The 20,853-nt window shown below is 42.1% G+C and overlaps 1 protein-coding gene and 1 long non-coding RNA gene across 3 annotated transcripts; one reads left to right on the top strand and one right to left on the bottom strand.

Moving 5' to 3' along the window:
- Positions 1-722: 722 nt before the first annotated feature.
- Positions 723-1,659, bottom strand: LOC148113550 (uncharacterized). The gene is made up of 2 exons (XR_015734573.1): positions 1,553-1,659; positions 723-906 (listed from the first exon to the last, which is right to left on the bottom strand). It is a non-coding gene; the product is annotated as an uncharacterized LOC148113550 (long non-coding RNA).
- RAP2A (RAP2A, member of RAS oncogene family) lies at positions 1,139-17,078 on the top strand. 2 transcript variants are annotated; one of them, XM_087895491.1, is made up of 3 exons: positions 1,179-1,807; positions 10,773-10,856; positions 12,916-17,078. In XM_087895491.1, the coding sequence occupies exons 1-3, from the start codon at positions 1,494-1,496 to the stop codon at positions 13,151-13,153; spliced, it is 636 nt and encodes a 211-aa protein (XP_087751617.1). In that variant the 5' UTR covers positions 1,179-1,493; the 3' UTR covers positions 13,154-17,078. The 2 variants fall into 2 exon arrangements, with proteins under 2 accessions (XP_034273678.1, XP_087751617.1); XM_034417787.3 differs by lacking the exon at positions 10,773-10,856 and having other exon boundaries at positions 1,139-1,807.
- Positions 17,079-20,853: the final 3,775 nt, after the last annotated feature.

Below are 20,853 nucleotides of genomic sequence, written 5' to 3'. Positions count from 1 at the left end.
AAGAGCTGTGGTGGCCCAGCGGTTAGAATGCAGTGCTGCAGGCTATTTCTGCTGACTGGCTGCATTTCGGCAGTTCGAATCTCACTAGGCTCAAACTTTGACTCAAGGTCGGTAAAACGAGGACCCAGATTGGAGGCCTGTAAAGCACTGTGAAGCGGTATATATAAGTCCAAGTGTTATTGCTATTGGGGGAAGGCCCCACTATTGCTGAGCACATTGTAAGCCGCCCTGAATCTTCGGAGAAGGGCGGCATATAAATCAAATTAAAATAAATAAATAAATAAATAAATAAATTTAATGAAAGCTTTCTAGTTCCCCCAGGGCAGGGGTCAGCAACCTGTGGCTCTGAAGCTGCATGTGGCTCTTTCACTCCTGTGCTGCGGCTCCCTGTCACTCAAAATATGCGCCACAAGCGCCAATGTGCAGCACTCGCTGGCATGCGATTTATTGTGCTTTTTAAACCCCCGGTAGGCCAACCATGGATTAAATCCAAGAAAAGAATTAAACAGAACGTTTAATTCAACTACATATGCTAATTTTTTGGCCGCTCAAGAAATAGTCACGCACGGGAAGGGTTTTGTGGCTCCCAGTGTTTTCTATGGGAAACAGGTCCAAATGGCTCTTTGAGTAACTCCTTGCCTCAGGGAGTCGGAACATCAGCCTCTCCCATTCCCGAGCGAGAGCAAAGCGTGACATTTTAATAACCAGGAACACGGAGAAAATCCCAAAAGACTCTTTTATTGTCCCGCTCCCGCGCGTATAGCAGCAGCAGCCAAAAGCGACCCGCCGTCGTCGCCTCTCGCCGCCTTCATTGGCCTTGCTTCGGTTACATGCCCGTGAGGGGGGGGGGAATGCCCTTCTCGACAGGAGACCTTCGAAACGACGGGCCTCGAAACTTGCCCTGGCCTACAGGGGAAGAAAAAGGCGGGTCTCTGTTTCCTAGGCTACAAGGAGAAAGAGCGGTGGAGAAGGGCGGGGGGGGGAGAAAGAGAGAGAGAGAGAGAGAGAGAGAGAGAGAGAAAAGAAAGGAAGGAAGGAAGAAGGCGAGCGTGTCGCTCAGCTTCTCCGGCAGCGCCCATTGGTGGAGACGGCTCCGTTGCAACCACGTGACGGAACGCCCAGCTTCGATCCGATTGGTAGTTCCCTCGGTTACGGGCTATGAGGGGGCGGGAAGTTCTGCCTCCTGGCAGCGCCAGCAGCAGTAGTGCCGCCGCCGCCGCCGCCGCCGCGTTCGCTGTGGTCCCTTGAAGGCGGCTCCGGCCATCGGCGAGCATCGCCTGGAGCCAACGGCGGCCGAAGCGCTCCCTTTCCCCCCCTCCCCTCTTTTGATTCCCTCCCGCCCTTGGATTCCCTCGTCGTTTTAAAGCCATGGCGGCGGCGGAAGATGCTGCTGTGGCGGCGGCGGCGGCGGCGGTGGTGGCGGCGGCGGCAGCCGGGTGACGCCCGAGGCGGCGGATGAGCGGCGGCCGACCGAGTTCTGGCGTGGGAAGAGGATGCGGGAGTACAAGGTGGTGGTGCTGGGCTCGGGCGGGGTGGGCAAATCGGCGCTCACCGTGCAGTTCGTGACGGGCACTTTCATCGAGAAGTACGACCCCACCATCGAAGACTTCTACCGCAAGGAGATCGAGGTGGACGCCTCGCCGTCGGTGCTGGAGATCCTCGACACAGCCGGCACCGAGCAGTTCGCCTCCATGCGGGATCTGTACATCAAGAACGGGCAGGGCTTCATCTTAGTCTACAGCCTGGTCAACCAGCAGAGCTTCCAGGACATCCGCCCCATGAGAGACCAGATCATCCGCGTCAAGAGGTGATGGGGGTGGGGGGGGGGCGTGGGGTGGGTGGGGGGGGAAGGGATGGGATGGGAGGGACACCCCCCCCCTTCCCCGCCTTTAACCCAGAGAGAGAGAGAGAGAGAGACCCCTGCTTCTTTCCCTCTTATTACTCCACCCAAAATCCCGCCCCCCCTCCTTCCTTTGGGATCCTGGTGGCTGGTGGTTTCCCAGAAGCCTTGCTTGCTTTGCAGAAAGTGTGGACCCATCATCCTTCCCTCCTCCTGATGGGGCTGCAACTCCCCTCTGCTTTTCCCCTGTATGAATATCACACACAGGCACACACACACACGCGTGCGCGCGCACACACACACACACACACACACACACACACAGAGAGAGCTCACTTTCCCAGAAGCCTTGCTTGCTTTGCAGAAAGTGTGGACCCATCATCCTTTCCTCCTCCTGATGGGGCTGCAAGTCCCATCTGCTTTTTCCCTGTATGAATATCACACACAGACACACAGCTCAGTTTCCCAGAAGCCTTGCTTGCTTTGCAGAAAGCGTGGACCCATCATCCTTCCCTCCTCCTGATGGGGCTGCAACTCCCCTCTGCTTTTTCCCTGTATGAATATCACACACAGACACACAGCTCAGTTTCCCAGAAGCCTTGCTTGCTTTGCAGAAAGTGTGGACCCATCATCCTTCCTTCCTCCTGATGGGGCTGCAACTCCCATCTGCTTTTCCCCTGTATGAATCTCTCTCCCTCTCTCTCTCTCTCTCCCTCCCTCCCTCCCTCTCTCTCTCTCTCTCTCACACACACACACACACACACAGAGGTCAGTTTCCCAGAAGCCTTTCTTGCTTTGCAGAAAGTGTGGACCCATCATCCTTCCCTGCTCCTGATGGGGCTGCAACTCCCATCTGCTTTTCCCCTGTATGAATATCACACACAGGCACACACACACACATACTCACACACACACAGCTCCGTTTCCCAGAAGCCTTGTCTGCTTTGCAGAAAGCGTGGACCCATCATCTTTCCTTCCTCCTGATAGGGCTCAGTTTCTGTAACTCCCATCTGCTTTTCCCCTGTATGAATATCACACACACACACACACACACACACACACACACACACACACACGCAGCTCAGTTTCCCAGAAGCCTTGTTTGCTTTGCAGAAAGTGTGGACCCATCATCGTCCTTCCCTGCTCCTGATAGGGCTTGTTTCTGCAACTCCCATCTGCTTTTCCCCTATATGAATTACACACACACACACATATTTGCAGTTCAGTTGCTCTGTGGAATAGTTCCTCTTATTCCTCCATGCATCAAAATGTTCTGCCTGGGCAAATGCCTCTGTGATGTAAGCTCCATTGATTCAGCCTCGTTCTGACTCATGCCTGCTTTCATCCATCCATCTCTGCCTGCAGCTCTTCTTCTTTGAATGCTGCAGAGAGACTGGCCAATAGCCTCTTGCAGAATTCTGCACCTCGGAATCGCTATTGTCTAATCCATAGACTTACCCAAATGTGCTGCCATTCACATTGAGTAAATCAATCTTGTCATTCTTTTTTATCTTATGGTTATTCATCCACGGAGCGCCTTGCATACAGCTCTCTCTGTCCTCTCTGCCCTTGTGTATATTTAATTCTTTTTCCACACACACAGAGCTTTCGGTTCCTCCTTCCATCTACTTCCGGTGCTCTGTATGGTATCTCCATCAGCCTACACAACCTCTGCAACATGCCCCTAAGAGTGCTGTGTGTGTGTGTGTGTATCTATGTGTTTTTATATTTTATTACATTACATTCCTCCCCACATGTTGTTTCTCACACCTCCTTCAGGTTGTTTTGATGTATGAATTTTAAACAATCTGAATTTTTCTGCTCCATAGATCTTGACATCTGTACCTCACTCTCCATTCCTGTGTTTGTCATGTGTTCACACTGATATGTGCATACATGAATGATTTTATCTTCACATTAAACCAGTTGTTTTGGATTTCTCATTTTCTACAGCTGAATAGAATTTTAAAAGTTGTAAAAATGAATTAAGTGTCAGAACTACTGTTAATTTCGGAACAAATTATTTAATGGGGTACTGGAACCCTCAACGTATTGAACCTGAAATTATGGTCATAAATCGTGGTGGTTTAACAGGTCATTCATTACATGACTGGAGCTGATTTTATGACTTTTTTTGTGGTAGTCATTAAGTGACTGCTGTATTAAGAAAATCCATTTTACCCAATGTGTGTTTTTTGCTGGAAATTGGCAAAAAAGGAAACAATTACAGCCATATGACTGCAATTCATTGCAAACAACTTTAAATGTGAGCCAGTTGCCAAGCATCCAAAAAGCTATTACATGACTGTGTGTGGCCATGATAACTTTGAAATCGTATTATAAGTAGCTTTTGTTCAATGTAACTTTGAAGCAACCAGTGATAAGTTGAGACTATATATAATTCTGAACAAATGTCTGTCCAGTCTCTTCTTGAAAATGCCAGTAATGGAGCACCAACAAATTCTGGAGGTAATCCATGGAACGGCTTACTTCCAGAAATTGTGGATATTCCATCACTGAGTTTTTCAAGAAGAGACTAGACAGCCATTTGTTCAGAATGATATAAGGCAGTGATGGCTAACCTTTTCCGGACCGAGTGCCCAAAGTGCACACGTGCGCACACAAATGTGCGTGCGCATGCCCAACCCCCCAAAATGCAATGCATGTGCAACCTCCACACATGTGCCGTGCCCCCGTGCATGCACCCTGCCCCCCACATGCGCCCCAGCACATGCGTGGCAAAGACCTGAACACCAGCTGGCCGGCGGGAGGCGTGCACGCATGCGTAGCAGAGCTGACCTGGGGCAACGGCTCGCGTGCCATCAGAGAGGGCGCTGCATGCCACCTCTGGCACACGTGCCATAGGTTTGCCATCACAGATATAAGGTCTCCTGCTTGAGCAGGAGGTTGGACTAGGGGCCCTCCAAAGTTTCTTCCAACCCTATTCTATGTTCCATGTTCTGTATATAAAGGGTTTGTCTGGCAGAGTACTGTATTTCAAGTAACAGAATCTTTTCAAAGTACACCAGTTTTGATTTATGCTTTCTATTGGATGTACCTGTGAGCATAATTTCACTTTACTAATGTTTCTAGATTAATAAAGTTGTGCCAAAGCTCATCTGGAACTTGCAGCCTGAACTGTGATACTAACCAGCCCATTTTTAGAAGTTTTTTTTTTAAAAAATCAAAGTTTTATCCAACATGGTCATTGGCTTTTTAAAGACTGCTTTCAAAAAACAGGAAAGGTACTTTTTAAAAGATAGTGAAAATAGTTTCCTAAAGTATAAAGTCAGAAACTAAAAGCAATAGAGAAATGGGAGATTTTTCTAATTCGTTTTAGGAGATACAGCTTATCTCAAAGGTGCTTTTTCAAAAGGAAGTGGACTGTTTTTTCCTTGAGGAAGATGTTTAGCTTCTGATCCAAGAGGCTTCATTGGTTCTGGCAGGATGGCGGCGGCGATGGAAGGAATAGTTCTGGCAGGATGGGGTGGTGGTAGAAGGATGATATTTCTTTGCAGTCATCTGGTCGTTAGTAAATTAACCAATGAAGCTTCTTGGATGAGAAGCAAAATGTCTTCCTCAAAGAAAAAACAGTCCAGTTGCCTTTTGAAAAAGCACCTTTGAGACAACTCTGGCCCGGATGACTGAGAGTCTCCACAAAGTACAAGCTAGTTCATCGAAAACCCATATAGTCAGTTATAGTCAGGTTATATAACCTGACTATAACTTATACTATAAAGATACGAATCAAGGTTAAATTCTGTAATAAAAAGATAGGGAAGACCCTACATTGCAGAATTTCAATTTTTATCTCTAAGGAATAAGAAACTGGTAAAATAGTCTCACTTATCCAACCTTATGTATCCTAGAACGGGGGTCCCCAACCTGTAGGCTGCGGCCCATTACTGAGCCGTGGCGTATTTCTAACTAGGCCACAGGCTGGCGCGTGCATGTAGCCTGACTCACATGGGCGGATGCCAGCGTTCACAGCCCCACTCACACAAGTGATGGGTGCCGTCACTCGCAATCCGACTCCCAGAACCAGCGGGCGCCAGCACTCACAGCTTCACCCGTGTACCCACCACTCACACAAATGAAGCTTTGCGCGCACCTACCTCTCGCACAAAACCATCCTGTCTTCCCGCCTCCCTGCACCGGGCCGCAAACCCGGAAAGGTTGGGGAACACTGTCCTAGAATGCTAAAGCAAAATTTCCCCCGGCTAGTATTTGAATAGGGGACCATTAGGAAATCCCAGTGCTACAAAATAGATTGCATTTTCTTAAAGAAGCCCAGATGACAGAGGCAAAGTACTCCCATATTTTTGCAAAGAGAATTGCATCTATCCATTAAATGACAAGGAATTCAAATGGTTGTTCAGAAGAACATGGTGGCTATGCTGATAATTCATGTAATTGTAAAATGCTTACAGACAAGGATCAATTGAACAACTGAATAACTTTACTTGTTATACAGCAGTACCTTGGTATTCAACTGCTTTGAATCTCATCGAATTTGGTACTCAGTGCATTTTGGTGCGAACATTTTCCTGATACTCATCATTTGTCTGGTACTCAACAGACAAGCTAGAACTTGTCGGTGTCAGCTTCTTTGTGACTCACTACCTTACTCCTTATAGAAAAAACTTGTTTGGTACTCATCCGGCCTCCCAGAACCAATTAACGATGAATACCAAAGTACCACTGTACTGTAAATGAAGAAAACCATAGTAAACGCTGAGGCAGTGGCATTTGTATTCTCTGTTCCGAGTTGTTACTGCATCTTATTTAAGAAAACTTTGTAACTATAACACAGTATTATACTGAATTAGGGCATCCTGACATCAGTTACCATCACTGCTTGTTCTCTGAGTTGCAGCGCCAGCTTTTGTGGGGATCCCCAAGTTTGGAAATGCTAAAAAAGGATGTTTTTTTGCTCCTTCTTGTACGGAAAGCAGAAAAAGAAGATGCAGAGTGACAATTTAGTGTATAATACAGGATGTGCTTCTCATGCTCCCAGATTTTGATGTGGAAGCATTATTACAGGTAGACAAATAATCTGAGAAGAAACTCATGCCTTTGCTTAGGGAGCTGCACATGTCTCAAATTCCCTGAACCTTTGTCTTCAAAGCAGTGATTTGGCTTAACACCACGAAAGAGAAAAGTCTGCAGTTTTATTTGCAGAATTCAGAATAACTGAGTTGGAAGGGACCTTGGAGGTCTTTCCCTGCTCAAGCAGGAGACCGTATACCATTTCGGGTAAAAGGCTGTCCAACCTCTTCTTGAAACTGTCCAGTAATGGAGCACCCACAACTTCTGAGGGCAAGCTGTTTCACAATTAAATCAGTTTTGCTGACCAACAGGAAATTTCTCCTTAATTCTAGTTGGATCTCTCTTTGTTAAGTTTCCGTCCGTCATCTTGTCTTGCCCTCAAATGCTTTGGAGAATAGGTTGACCCTGTCCTATGACGGTCCCTCAAATATTGGAAGACTGCTATCATGTCACCCCTAGTACTTTTCTTTGTTAGACTAGATGGTATGTTCTCCTCTTCCTGTTTTACTTTCTCACAGATATGTGAGCTTGTTTAGGCTCCCCCAAGGAGCTTCATGATTGAGTGGGTCTTAAATCAAAATTGGTTATCATAGTGTAAAGAGTGAAGATTAAGAAAAAAATACTTGAGGGAAATATCCTAATTAACACGGACATTTGATCCTGCAGTTTTTATTTCTGGACTTCCCAAAATTTCTGTTTTTTCAAAATGTTATACAATATGCATTTGAACATTTTTTTTCTAAATTGAGTTAAAACGGAATCAGAATTACTTAACCTTGAATTTTTATTATATACCACTGTGCTGCTTCATCTATGATAGATGGGATTGGACATATATTTTTCTCTCAATATGCATATGTTTAGCTGGGATATGCAAAAATCTTTAGGTTCTTGACAATCTAGAGTTAGCAGGGTATAATCAGTAACATAATGTGGGGGATACTGTAGGAGGAAGGCTGTATTAATCTGTGGTGCAAAACATTAGGAAAAAAACACCCTAGCATTTTTTCCAACAGCATGTTTTATTAAAAGGCATAAGCTTTTGTGAGCTGCAGCCTTTTAATAACATTTGATAGGTGGAAAAGTTGCTGCCAGCCCCTCCTGGTCATGGGGAAGAATGCTACTAATATGAAAAGGATTGACATTTTGTTTTTCTAGTTTGGTTGACATATATGTAATCCAACACAGGACAGATAATAGCATTGGAAGTTTAGAGAGCAGCAAATATCGTTCCTTTCTTCAAAACTGAGTAAGTGTATTTGACAAAAAATTCTGGTCAAAACTCTAAAACAATATACAGTATTAAGCTTGACCATAAAGCAGGGGTCCTCGAGCTGCAGCCTACTACCTACGGGCCATGGCCTATTCAGAACCAGTCCGTGTGAATGGCGGGCCAGCTTGACCTGTGCGAGCAGCAGGCCACCACACGTGCACAGCTCAACTTGTGCAAGTCAAGCTGTGCGCACGTGTGTGCGCGCCAACCCACCAGTTGTGCAAGTCGAGCTGTGGCGCGTGCATGCGCTGGCCTGTAATTCATGCGACCCGATTCCCCTCTCCCTCCCTGGCGGGCCTCCAAGCCACAAAAGTGGGGGACCGCTTCCATAAAGGATTAATTCTAGATGGGAAAAATGCCCACAATCTTGACATGGTTGTTTTAATACCCGGAAATACTAATCAGCCAAAGGCATGAGCTACAAACAGACTTTCCCAAGTAGTTGGTAATGTCACTGAGGACTCATCTTGGTCAGTCTGATGTCTGATGTGGTAGCTGGGGCATTATCTACTTTGTCTCCCTGAAAATAAGCCCAGGTCTTATATTAATTTTTGCTCCAAAAGACACATTAGGGCTTATTTTCTGATTGGGTCTTATTTTGGGGGAAATACGGTAGTAAATGCATCCATCTGGCTGACAATCTTAACTGGGGTTATTTTGGGGGTAGGGCTTATATTACAAGCATCCTGAAAAATCATGCTAGGATTTGTTTTCCGGTTGGGTCCTATTTTTGGAGAAACAGGGTAGCTATTTTATCCAAGATTTCTTTTGGCCTGTAGATTCTGAGGAAATGGGGAGTGTGCTCTCTGATTTGACCTGTGTTGCTTGTAGATCTGAGCCATGAATCTCCTGCTCCTGCATAGGGTGGTTAGAGGATGGCAATGAATGTAGGAGGCTGTAAGTGCCTCTTTTGCAGATAGGGCAATGCTAACCTTTTTTTAGCCAGCCAGAAGGAACTAGAGAGCAGATCCCATGTGCAAGAAGGAAGATGTGCAAGCTCTGGGCTCCTTTAACTTACTCAGAGGAGATGTAGGTTTTTTTTTTTAATTTGATTTATATGCCGCCCTTCTCCGGAGACTCAGGGCAGCTTACAGTGTGTTAAGCAATAGCCTTCATACTTTTGTATATTTTATACAAAGTCAGCTTATTGCCCCCACAATCTGGGTCCTCATTTTACCTACCTTAGAAAGGATGGAAGGCTGAGTCAACCTTGAGCCTGGTGAGATTTGAACTTGCAGTAATTGCAGGTTTCTTGTCATACAATTAACAGTGGCCACCCGTTTGCTTTTGCTCACCCTGAAAAGCCATTGATTGGTAGAAACTATCAATGACAACAATAGCTCCTCCCTCTACCTCCATCAAGGAAGCCAGACAGCTGCCAAATCATTATCACTTCATTTTCTTTAACATGTAACATGCCTCCTCTGTTCCACCAGCATGAAGATGGGAAACCCAAGAAATTCAAAATGAAGGGAAGGAAGGCAAACCCAGATAGGTTGGTTACAGGTCCTAGCTGAGCTATTTAGATCTAGCAAAAGGCCACAGGAACTCCCAACTGCTGGGCAACAAGATTCTTTGGTAGTTTGGCACACCCAGACTGGAAAGATAGTGCCTAGAACTGAATTTTATTCTCCTTTCACTGAGATACTCTAAGAAAGCAACCAAGTTCAGAGAGAACCCAAGGAGTCTTCAAATAAGATTCTAGAGAAGACAGAGTCTCAGACCAAGAAAATCTTGGGATGATTCCCGTTCTTCTCCCATTTTGTAATCTTTGGAACATTTTGATTGCTATGCTTGAAGCAAAAGAAGAAATAACTGGCTTATAGATATGGAGGGTCAATGCAGGAGGGAGGGAATTAACATCCTGTTCAACCCCATCTTCTAAATAAATAAATAAATAAATATATAAGTTTAATTAAATAAATAAATATATAAATTTAATTAATTAAATATCTTCCTAATGTGGTGACGAACCCAAACCCAGACTAGTGGGCAGGAACAGAAACTATGTGGTGCCCCAGAGATTCATCCAATGGTTCATTCAGACTATGAAGAGCAAATTTTAGGGTAAGAACTTGAAGAGACCAGAAGTAACCAGTAAAGATATTCTATAACTAGCGTTGGACGCCCCTGCTTTGCTATGAAACTATGTGCTCGGGTTTGATAAATTGACACTTGCAGCCTGAAACTTAATGTAGAATGTGTAACTCCGTAGCATCAGAGTGTGTTAATATAATGCAACTGGCAGTTGGAACAGAGGGGGAGGGGGAGTAGAATGTCCCAGCCTGCAGCATCCATCGGTATTCATCTGGCTAGCATCCTGTCAGTGTGTGAGAGAGTTGAGGGGTGTTTGGAAACTCACACAGTATTTGCTGTGTGAGCAAGAAGGAGACAGGAAGGAGGCTGGCCATGGCTTAGCTCAACTGTTCTGTAGTAAAGCTGCTGTGAAAGTAAAACTGAAACTGAAACTCCTTTGCTTATGTTTTGCATTTGGAACAGATTTGTTTTCAAGTGGGGAGGGGGAGTAGAACTCCTTAGCAGCAGAGTGTGTTAATAATAATATAGGAAATACTAATGCTCTGATGGTCATTTCGAAAAATCTTTTCTTAGTGAGCACCTAGAAGCCAAGAGGAACATACGTGACAAATTTCAAGTTTGTAGGCTTTACAGTTCCGGAGATTTCGTGATTAATGTGTGAGTGGTTTTCACTTTTATATATATAGATAAGGTAGTGAATATCAAATCTATTAGGGTCTAGGACAATGGAACACGTCTACCTTAAAACACCCACTTCATCTCGAGACCCCCACCGTAGATTACCCAACACGGTCATTCTTACTCGACTGGCTCTGCATCAGCAGTCCTCTCCCACCATTGGTCCACCAGTGCTCTAACCCCACCCCTTCATCCCGGGTGTTTCACAGAGGGATACTTTTCTACGGCCAATTGGCTGTGTGGGATATTTAAACGCACCGGGTCTCCCCGTTGACTTTGCTTGTCAGAAGGTTGCACAAGATGATAACATGACCTTGGGACACAGGAACGGTTGTAAGTATGAACCCAGTTGCCAAGCGCCTGAATTTTGATCACATGACCATGGGGCGGCTATAAAGCTTGTAAGTGTGAAAAAGTCACAACAAGGTTTGCTTTCCCTTAAAGCTAAATGATAATGGACGAGTTCATACATTACAATTAATAAAAAATGAACAAATTGTATTATACTGTTGCATGAACCATCTTCCATGGAATAAAGATGATTGTTGTATTTTAGATTGAACTACTGCATATACAGTATATCAAACATTACACTTGTTTATCCAAAAACATTTGCAAAAATTATAGAGATATTGGCAGTATTTTCTTCATTAGCTTATTCAAGCTTTTATACTAAGAGACATTATTTTGCTAGTTAGAACATTGAAACTGTTGATGATTGCAAAATTAGAATTCTAAAAAGATTCAGTGTTATTTCATAGAGTTCATGAAAATAATTGCAGTGATTCAATCTGGTGTCTGTCTACTTTTTATCATGCTGATATGTACAGTACTTAAGCAATGCTCGTGTATGCAAAATGGCAATTGCAATAGCACTTAGAGCTCTCTCTAAGTGGTTTACAGAGTCAGCCTATTGACCCCAACAATCTGGGTCCTCAGTTTAGTCACCTTGGAAGGGTGAGTCAACCTTGAGGCGATGAGAATCAAATTGCTGGCAGCCAGCACTCAGCAGAAGTAGCCTGCAGTACTGCATTCTAACCACTGTGCCACTATGGTTCAAACTAATATATTCTGTATGTGCCCTGGATTATGGATACTGAATTTCAGTATTTTGATGTCAGTATTGAAACGTGTAGGATATTTTTGTTCCATTCAATCATATCCAATTCTCAGAGACTTATCTGGATAGGTCCGTCCAGTTTTCTTGGCAAGTTTTTCAGAAGTGGTTTGATGGTTATACTGAATGATTTGATTGTTTGGGTAACTTAGCTACTGAATGTGTCATGTTTTTAATGTGATTTTATAGGTTTTTTTTATTTGTATCTTCTTGGTGGTTGTTGTTTTTTTGCTGATTTTTAAAAATTATTGTAAACCACCCAGAGTCATGCATGTGAATAAATCCCAGTTTTAGGGGCTGCAGAAAACAGTTCTGAGGTTGAATACCTGCTTCTGGAGTAAAACCGGGGGTTCAGCAGGGTTTAGGTGATTCTCTAGCCAAGGATCTCCGGGGTTCAGTGAACCCCCAAATGCCACCCCTGGCAGGCCACGCCCACCCCCTCCCCTCCCAGGAGTCTCCATGTGGCCCGTTCATCATTCCCGGTAAATATAGGGGCCATGCAGAGGGTCTGGGAGTGCAAAAAATGGCCCTCCTGGAAGGTCCTGAAGGCTGGAAATGGGCTTGTTTCCGACCTCCGGAGCCCGGGGGAAGCAGTTTTCGCTCTCCCAGAGGCTCGAGGTAAGCCTCCGGAGCCTGGGGAGGGTGAAAAATGCCCCCCCCACACCATGGTGCAGGCAGCCCACCATGGCCACGCCCACCCAGCAATGGGGCAGCGAACCCGTTGCTAAAGGATCTGAAGCCCATCCCTGAGTAAAACTTTAATGATCTGTCCTCTAGTTTGAAGTTTATTAAATGAAGCCTTTGTAGAAGACTGTGCTGAAGACCACCCTAATGGCTGAGAGCAGAGGCCATTTTGACTTGCTTTTATCTTTGCAAAGATGCCCAAAGACTTCAACCTTGTTTGTTTACCTCTAATTGCAGATATGAGAAGGTCCCTGTAATCTTGGTTGGAAATAAAGTGGACTTGGAGAGTGAGCGAGAAGTTTCATCCAGTGAAGGCAGAGCCCTGGCTGAAGAATGGGGTTGTCCTTTTATGGAGACGTCTGCTAAAAGCAAAACCATGGTGGATGAGCTCTTTGCAGAGATTGTCAGACAAATGAACTATGCCTCTCAACCAGATAAAGATGACCCATGCTGCTCTGCATGTAATATACAATAGCATTCCAAGGATGGGATTGGACCTAATTTGCTGTATTTGGGTAAGGTGACAGAATAGACTATTTCACTCTGTGATTTAAAATTGGTCAAAAATTCAAAGTGGAGTAGCACTGAACCTCCAAGTGAAAGATAAATAGTGATCAGTTTAATTAAAAAAAAAAAAAGAAATTGAGAAGCTTTATTTTCCTGCAGCACATCTTCTGCATGTTCTACTCTCTGGCTTAGCCAACAGATTACAGGGTGAGCACAATCCGTGCACATTGGCTTGTCAGTTAACAGCTACTTGCTTTAAATTAAGAAAAGTTTTCGGTGAAAAGGAGCGCACCAGCAAAGACCTTTTGCACTCTGCCTATTATTCTGTACTGATAAGTAAAGATTTAACAAAAGGTATCTACTTACTGAATTTCAGGACTTTTATCACTTGTGGCCAAATCAGTCAAATATGCTAATTTTATTTTTGACGCAAGTGTTGATAAATTTATTGGCAAACTAATCTACAGTTCTGTTATTTCCTTTACATTCATTATTTTCTGTGATCCCATGATGCAAAAAGGAAAATGCTCCATCAGTACTTGAACGGAAAGAGAGAAGCTCTGGAAAAAAAAACAAAACCAACAGCTTGTAAAGAGAACACTGAAACATTAAAATATGCTAAATATTCTTCATTGTTGCTCAGAAAATGGTGGATTGCTTCAGCTGCTGTTCAGTCAAGATACCAAACCAGCCCTTGCTTTACAGAGCAGGAAATGCATTAATCTCTTTACTGATCCAGGAAGAAGCAACCATGACATGATGGGGTAAAAAGAATTGTTTGGCCTTACTAATGAGGAACATTGCTAGCACATTAACAAGTACCACCTTGTAAGGAAAATGAAGCCATGTTGTATTCAGACGTTCCTTTTTGCAGAAACCTCACGGGGGCTGTAAAAGCATCCTATATTTTTTAGTTTTAAGGATACCAGTTTATTTTTTTGCCTTTAAGGGCTGTGTCTTGGATGTGATATACTAATTGAGCTATGGAATTTAATTTTGCCACTTTATTATATCTTTACTGTTGGCGATTCTGGTTAACTGTGTAGAATTACTTTGTCTCAGAAGGTGAATACAAAATATTTTAATTCCATGTGGGAATGAGAAAAGGATTTGTGTCTTCAGTTGCCTAACATGCTAGTCAGGTGCTGCCATTAAAGTGATCCTGTTGCCCTGGTTATTGCTGTGACAAATAGTGAGTGAAAGCATTGTTTTAAAATGGTGGCTCAGCCTCTAATTTTAATTTAAATAGCAGTGAAATACTTAAAATTTGCATGACTTAACAGCACCAATTATATCTATTATGTCTTACAATCAAGGAAGTTTCCAATCAGAAAGTTTTAAGATTGAAATGGTGGAATGATAATGGACCTTGATGGATAAATTGGCCTTTAAAATACAATATCACTGAGCCTATGGTCCAAATACTATCCTGAAAGATTGGTTTCTCAATCTTGTGAAGTAGTTCTGTAATTTCTTGTGTAGATGAGTGGAAAGGAATGTATGTTCTGTGTATGGATGTGTGAGTGTGTTGGTGAGTGCAACTTTTTACAAATGCTGTAATGAACTTGAGTTCTGAGATTTTGCCTTGATCAGCAGAAAAACAAACTGCAATCTAAAGGGTATCAAAAGCAAATGAATTTTTAAACGCCTTTTTTAAAAAAAAAACACCACCACCACTTGGCCACTTTATACCTTACACAGTAGAACACGTTTAATTTAGATTAGATCAATTTCTAACAATAATGATATGGATGATTATTGGCTATGACTTGCCTTTGTTCTTGAATTATTTTTCCCTCATAATCAAGAGAGCAAAGAGTTGTCATTTAAACAGCGAGGTCCTGTAATAGAAATGTAATTCCTTCCCAAACCTCTTGCTGAGCTTTAAGAATTACGGAACCTTAATGCAGCTTTTATTGGCAACTTCCATGTATTAAGGTAAAAATTATGAATGATAATCTTTAAATTCTTTTAGGAGAAACATTATGCAGCAGTATGTCAGAAAATAATTTCACTGATCAAATAAAAGTGGAATAAGCAGGTATAGAAGAGTGTTGAGTGCATCTTATACTGATTAATTCCAAAAAGAAGTCCTGTATTGCATGTCAGATTATTTGATGTAAAAAGAATGAGGAGCATAAATGGCATTTCTTTATTTTTGTCAAGGCGTTATTTTAATAAGAAGCTTTGGGGGGGAAAAAACCCGCAACTACTTTGTAGTGTATAATCTTCACTTACAATAACAATATACTTTCATACAAAAGTAGGTGATTTGCTATTTCCAAGAAACAATTTATATTCAATTTAGATTCTGTCACTGAGTAGTATATTTGACCAAAATGATATAAATCAGCAAGAGGGGATATCCAAGGCTATCAGTTATAGTTACAGTTATGTGGATTCCCACTCTCTCAAGTCATGAGTGTAGACCTACAGTTAGTAGCAGCTAAAAGGGATTCCTAGTGCCAATGCAAGAGTATGTTCCTTTGTCAATCCTTACCCTTCCCAATTTGTAACAGTGAGATACTTCGTCATTTTCTGGCCATCACTGTGTTTGTAAAGATGATCTTGCCATTGGCTGTCCCAGAACACAGATTTTAAAAACTAGATCAAAACAGGCACATTCATCTTGGCCACAAGGTCATTCCGACACTATATATGCCACTATTCAAGCATACAGACAGTAGCCTCTATATGTATTGGTGACATTTTCCAATTTATCTGGTCGGCAATATTACATACCTTGGGACTGCTTGTTGAGACTAACTACCTGTATTGCATTCTAAGCAGATCCAGTAGACATAATTTGGGAAGGAGGACTAACATGCCTTAAAATATTATCAGTTCATCCAAAGACCCGATATTCTTTGCGTAGAGCTTTGTATTTTTCTGCAGCGGTGAGTCCCTCTTTTCCTTTGAAACTGGTTGGACAGCTCCAACATCTGTTCAGAATGTTTTTGTAAGATGATTCAGCACACATGGAAATATCGATAGCAGTTTCTGAGGAATTCCTCATCTGGTGGTACCAACAATAAATGCAGGTAGCCCTCGACTCACAACCGTAAATTGAGCACACATTTTTTTTGTTGCTGAGTAAAATACATTTGTTATGTGAGTTTTGCCATATTTTTCGCCTTTTCTTGCCACAGTTAAGCTGTTGTTAAATTAATAACCTAGTTGTTAAGTGAATCTAGCTTCCCCTGTTGACATTGCTTGTCAGAAGGTGTTCACATGATACGGGGACACTGCAGCCGTCATAAGCATGAACCAGTTGCCAACCATCCGAATCCTGGTCATGTGGCCATGAGGATGCTGTAACGGTCATAAGTATGAAAATTGTCTTAAGTCACTTTTTTCAGTGACGTTACTTCGAACGGTCACTAAATGAACTGTTGTAAGTCGAGGACTACCTGTACCATATATCCCTTTATTTAAAAATTGCCATTATTATTATTTTTTGGTCAGAAAACATGCTAGTATTTTCTATGTCATATATGCCGCTTAAAGGTTTAGGGTGAGGTGACGCATGGTCTTCAATATAACTGAAATAACTCCACAATAAAGCAAATTTGGCAACTTTGGGATTTTATTGTGAATTTTTCCTTTCTGAGTTTTCGATCAGGTTTTAAAAAGGGATTGCAGTGTGTTTTTGCAAATGTAACCATTGACAATTTGTCATTTCTAGAGTTGAATAAGCATCTTTAACAATTGACTGTGGACCTCTGTTACAACTGATAAATGGGGAAAAAAAATACTACATTTTATAAGTTATCAGTTGTTTAAATCGAAACTATTTCAAAATAAAACAAATTGTACATAGAACTCAATGCAAACTCAGCAGTTGTATCTGGAGTTAAATTATTTTAACAAATAAATTTATTTAATGAAATGTCTGTTGGCTCATCTTCTCGTATTCCTTTTTATTCGAGAATAAAACAAAAACCCAACTACATTCTTCACGTATTCCGAATTCAGATCTCCTTCATTAGAATGCCTCTTTAAAAAGGAACATATTTGTCATAGTGAAGAAAGTTTGCCCTGATAGTGATTCACTATTGCATCGTTATCTTGACAATACTGCTAAAATCCGTCATTATATGAATTACAGATAGCAGTAAGTACTGTACTAAATAGTTTTGGTCCTTAAGTAATGCAAGTCCTCTGATGCCAAAGACTGCTGTGGGAACTGTATATTCCCCAGCTAGGGCTGCGAAGATTGACAAATGTAGCTAATTGTATGCAGCCATCAGCTGGTCTTACATTTGATAATTGATTCCATTCATTCAGTCAGTCAGTTTTGGCCCAAGTCCCTTTGGAGGACTCTAAGTAGCTTTGCTTCCATGTATTGATGTGTGTGTTACAAACAAAAGTAGCTGTATAGAGCAGTATAGACCAAATTTTCTTGTTTGTCCTCCCCCTCCCTCTTTTCACAAATAAATTTACATCTCTATGAAGTTTTCAATAGCCCTGGTCTTTTAAACTTTCTTCGTGTAGCAAATATTAAAGAAGACCAAAAAAAATTACAGAATAAATGAAGGCCAATTATTCAACGAGTTCAACTTTTCTCTTTTAGGCAATACAGAAGAATCCTAAAATTGAAGCACAGACCTGTAAAAAGTTCCCATGTCAGTATTTGCATTTGTATTTAAAGCATTAATACTTTGTTCCTTAGCTAAAAGTATAAGGATGATGCTGAAATATGAACCACATAGTGCCTACTCTCAGGTTTATATCTAACACAGGATTTTCCTCCATATTGGTGGGGGACGGACGGACACACCAAGCTTTAAGAACAGATTAAAGGCACTGTGACAGAGCTGTTGTCTTCAGTGACCGCTGAGGTTGCCAAAATACCAATATACAAAAATTTTACCAAGTAGAAAATAAATAATAACCATACCAAGGATTTTGGGAAAAGAAATGAGCACATTACATTTTGCTGTAATTTTGGGTAAAGAGCCAGGTCTTCAGAACTCTTCGAAATAACAGCAGAGTGGGGCAATCCAGATTTTGGGGGAGGAGGGGATACCTCTTTCCAGAGGGCAGGCACTGATAACCAGAAGGAAAACTTAGAGGGGTCCTGAGATATGATATCGTTGAAGGAATCAAGCACCTCAACCCTACGGGATTGATTCAGCCGGGCAGGTTCTTTCAGAGGCGGGCCGTCCCTGAATAATCTGTCCCTATGTCATGTAGGACTTTTTTTTTTTTAGAATAGAATAGAATTTTTTATTGGCCAAGTGTGATTGGACACACAAGGAATTTGTCTTGGTGCATACGCTCTCGGGAGTACATAAAAGAAAAGATACATTCGTCAAGAACCATAAGGTACACCACTTAATGATAGTCATAGGGAAACAAGTCAATATAAATCTTAAGGATAACAGCAACAAGGCTACAGTCAGTCATAAGTGGGAGGAGATGGGTGATAGGAACGATGAGAAGATTAATAGTAATGCAGACTTAGTAACTAGTTTGACAGTGTTGAGGGAATTATTTGTTTAGCAGGGTGATGGTGTTCGGGAAAAAACTGTTGTCTAGTTGTTCTGGTGTGCAGTGCTCTATATAACTTTATAACACCTTGAATAATCTGGAAGCAAGTCATTTTGGCTCCCACCTGGGTTCCAGGGACAGGATGGAAAGCGAGGGGGTGGACTTGAGGGCTATACTAGAAGACACCCTGACCTGTTGCATTATTGTTATGGTTATTGTTAACTGCAAAATTAAGTTCTATAGCTCCTTTTCGCTCACAGCTCATAAAAGCTGGACTCATTTAAGAGACTTAACAAGGGGCCATCCTTGGATTTTTGGCTACCATAGACTAACACAACTTTCCTACAATTTGATTACAGGTACTCATTAACTTACAACCATTCATTTAGTGATTCATCAAAGTTCCAATGGGATTGAAAAAAGTGACTTAACGAGTTTTTCACACTTATGACGGTTGCAACTTCCCTGTGGTCACGTAATCAAAATCCAGACACTTGGCAAGTGGTTCATATTTATAATGGTTCCAGTGTCCTGGGGTCATGTGATCCCCTTTTGCGACCGTCTGACAAGGTCGCAAATCATCTTTCTTTTACCATCCATAGCAGGATAGCCTGAGTGGGTTAAGTAATTTTCAGAAATATCTGGGCAGGTATAAAGTTCCTTCTCACCTCTCTAAAACCTGCCTAGGATTTCCTTCAATAAATGTTATATTTCTTGCTCAGACTCATACTTTAATTTAAATATGTAGATAACACCATTTGGTACAGCAGCCTATAACAGAAAGAACTGGCTGTATTTCTCTCTACTGCTAGTGGAGATTTATTTTTGGTTGAGAGAAATCATTGTTCTTCCATAGCAACCAGAATGGGATGTAACACCAGAAGTTGGTCTGGTAAAAATATCTCTAGATTCATCTGGGCCAATTAAGTTCCTAAAATTAAATCCATTGGCATAATGTGTTTCAATTTTAACATTATTATAAAATATAATTTGCAAATGTCAAAAACAGATTACTGTGATTATTTTGAACAAGGATTGATACTTTTTTAAAAAATCAGAGGACGAATGTAGGTTACAGCAATCTACAATTTCTTTCCTGAAATTCTGAGAAGTATTTATTTATTAAGGTAGATTATATGTGATATTCATGGCAGGAGAACCTACCTAGTATAAAGTATCTTTTTCAAATGGACAATTATTTTTGTAAATATGATTTAAATCTCCATCAGCTAAAATTCTTCAAAGAGATCGGATTCAAATAGCAGGTATGGTTGTTTGTCCTAACTTGTCTTATTTCATTCTCACAATAATCTTGATAAGCAGTGGTGGGTTTCAAATTTTTTTACTACCGGTTCTGTGGGCGTGGCTTGGTGGGCGTGGCAGGGGAAGGATACTGCAAAATCCCCATTTCCTCCCGATCAGCTGGGACACTAGAGACAGAATAGATGGGGGCGGGGCCAGTCAGAATTTTTACTACCGGTTCTCCGAACTACTCAAAATTTCCACTACCGGTTCTCCAGAACTTGTCAGAACCTGCTGAAACCCACCTCTGTTGGTAAGTAATGCTTACAAACAGTAATTGGTATTTCCTCAGTAAATTTCATGACCGAGTTGGGAATTTAAATCTTGCTATCCCCAGTCCTAGTTTGATGCTCCTTGCACTTATACACACATCTGGATCTGATCATTTCTTATGCCTATGATATTTTTACCTATAATATTGGCCAATTTAAATTTTACTGCGACAATAGTGCTGCACATAGTGAAACATACCTTAGAATAGTTTACTTGCTGAATGTGCATTCCGTGACTTCTATATTTATTTCTTTATCTAAGCTGCCATAAATTGTACATCTCCATCTGAAATGGAATTAAGGCCACTTCTGCATCAAAATACATTGTCAATAAAGAACCTAGTAGTTTGTGGTGCAGCAGGAAGAGCCTTACAAGGAATACAGTCAGTGGTGGGTTTCAAATTTTTTTACTACTGGTTCTGTGGGTGTGGCTTGGTGGTCGTGGTGTAGCTTGGTGGGCATGGCAGGGGAACGATAGTGTAAAATCTCCATTCCCACCCCACTCCAGGGGAAGGATACTGTAAAATCTCCATTCCCTCCCCACTCCAGGGAAAGGTTACTGCAAAATCCCCATTTCCTCCAGATCAGCTGGGACTTGGGA

The sequence above is a fragment of the Pantherophis guttatus genome, chromosome 5 (assembly GCF_059756535.1).
Source record: "Pantherophis guttatus breed Tessera chromosome 5, ASM5975653v1, whole genome shotgun sequence".
Lineage (NCBI taxonomy): Eukaryota > Metazoa > Chordata > Lepidosauria > Squamata > Colubridae > Pantherophis > Pantherophis guttatus.
The sequence above is the reverse complement of the archived record's forward strand: the minus strand, read 5'-3'. Positions and strand labels throughout refer to the sequence as shown.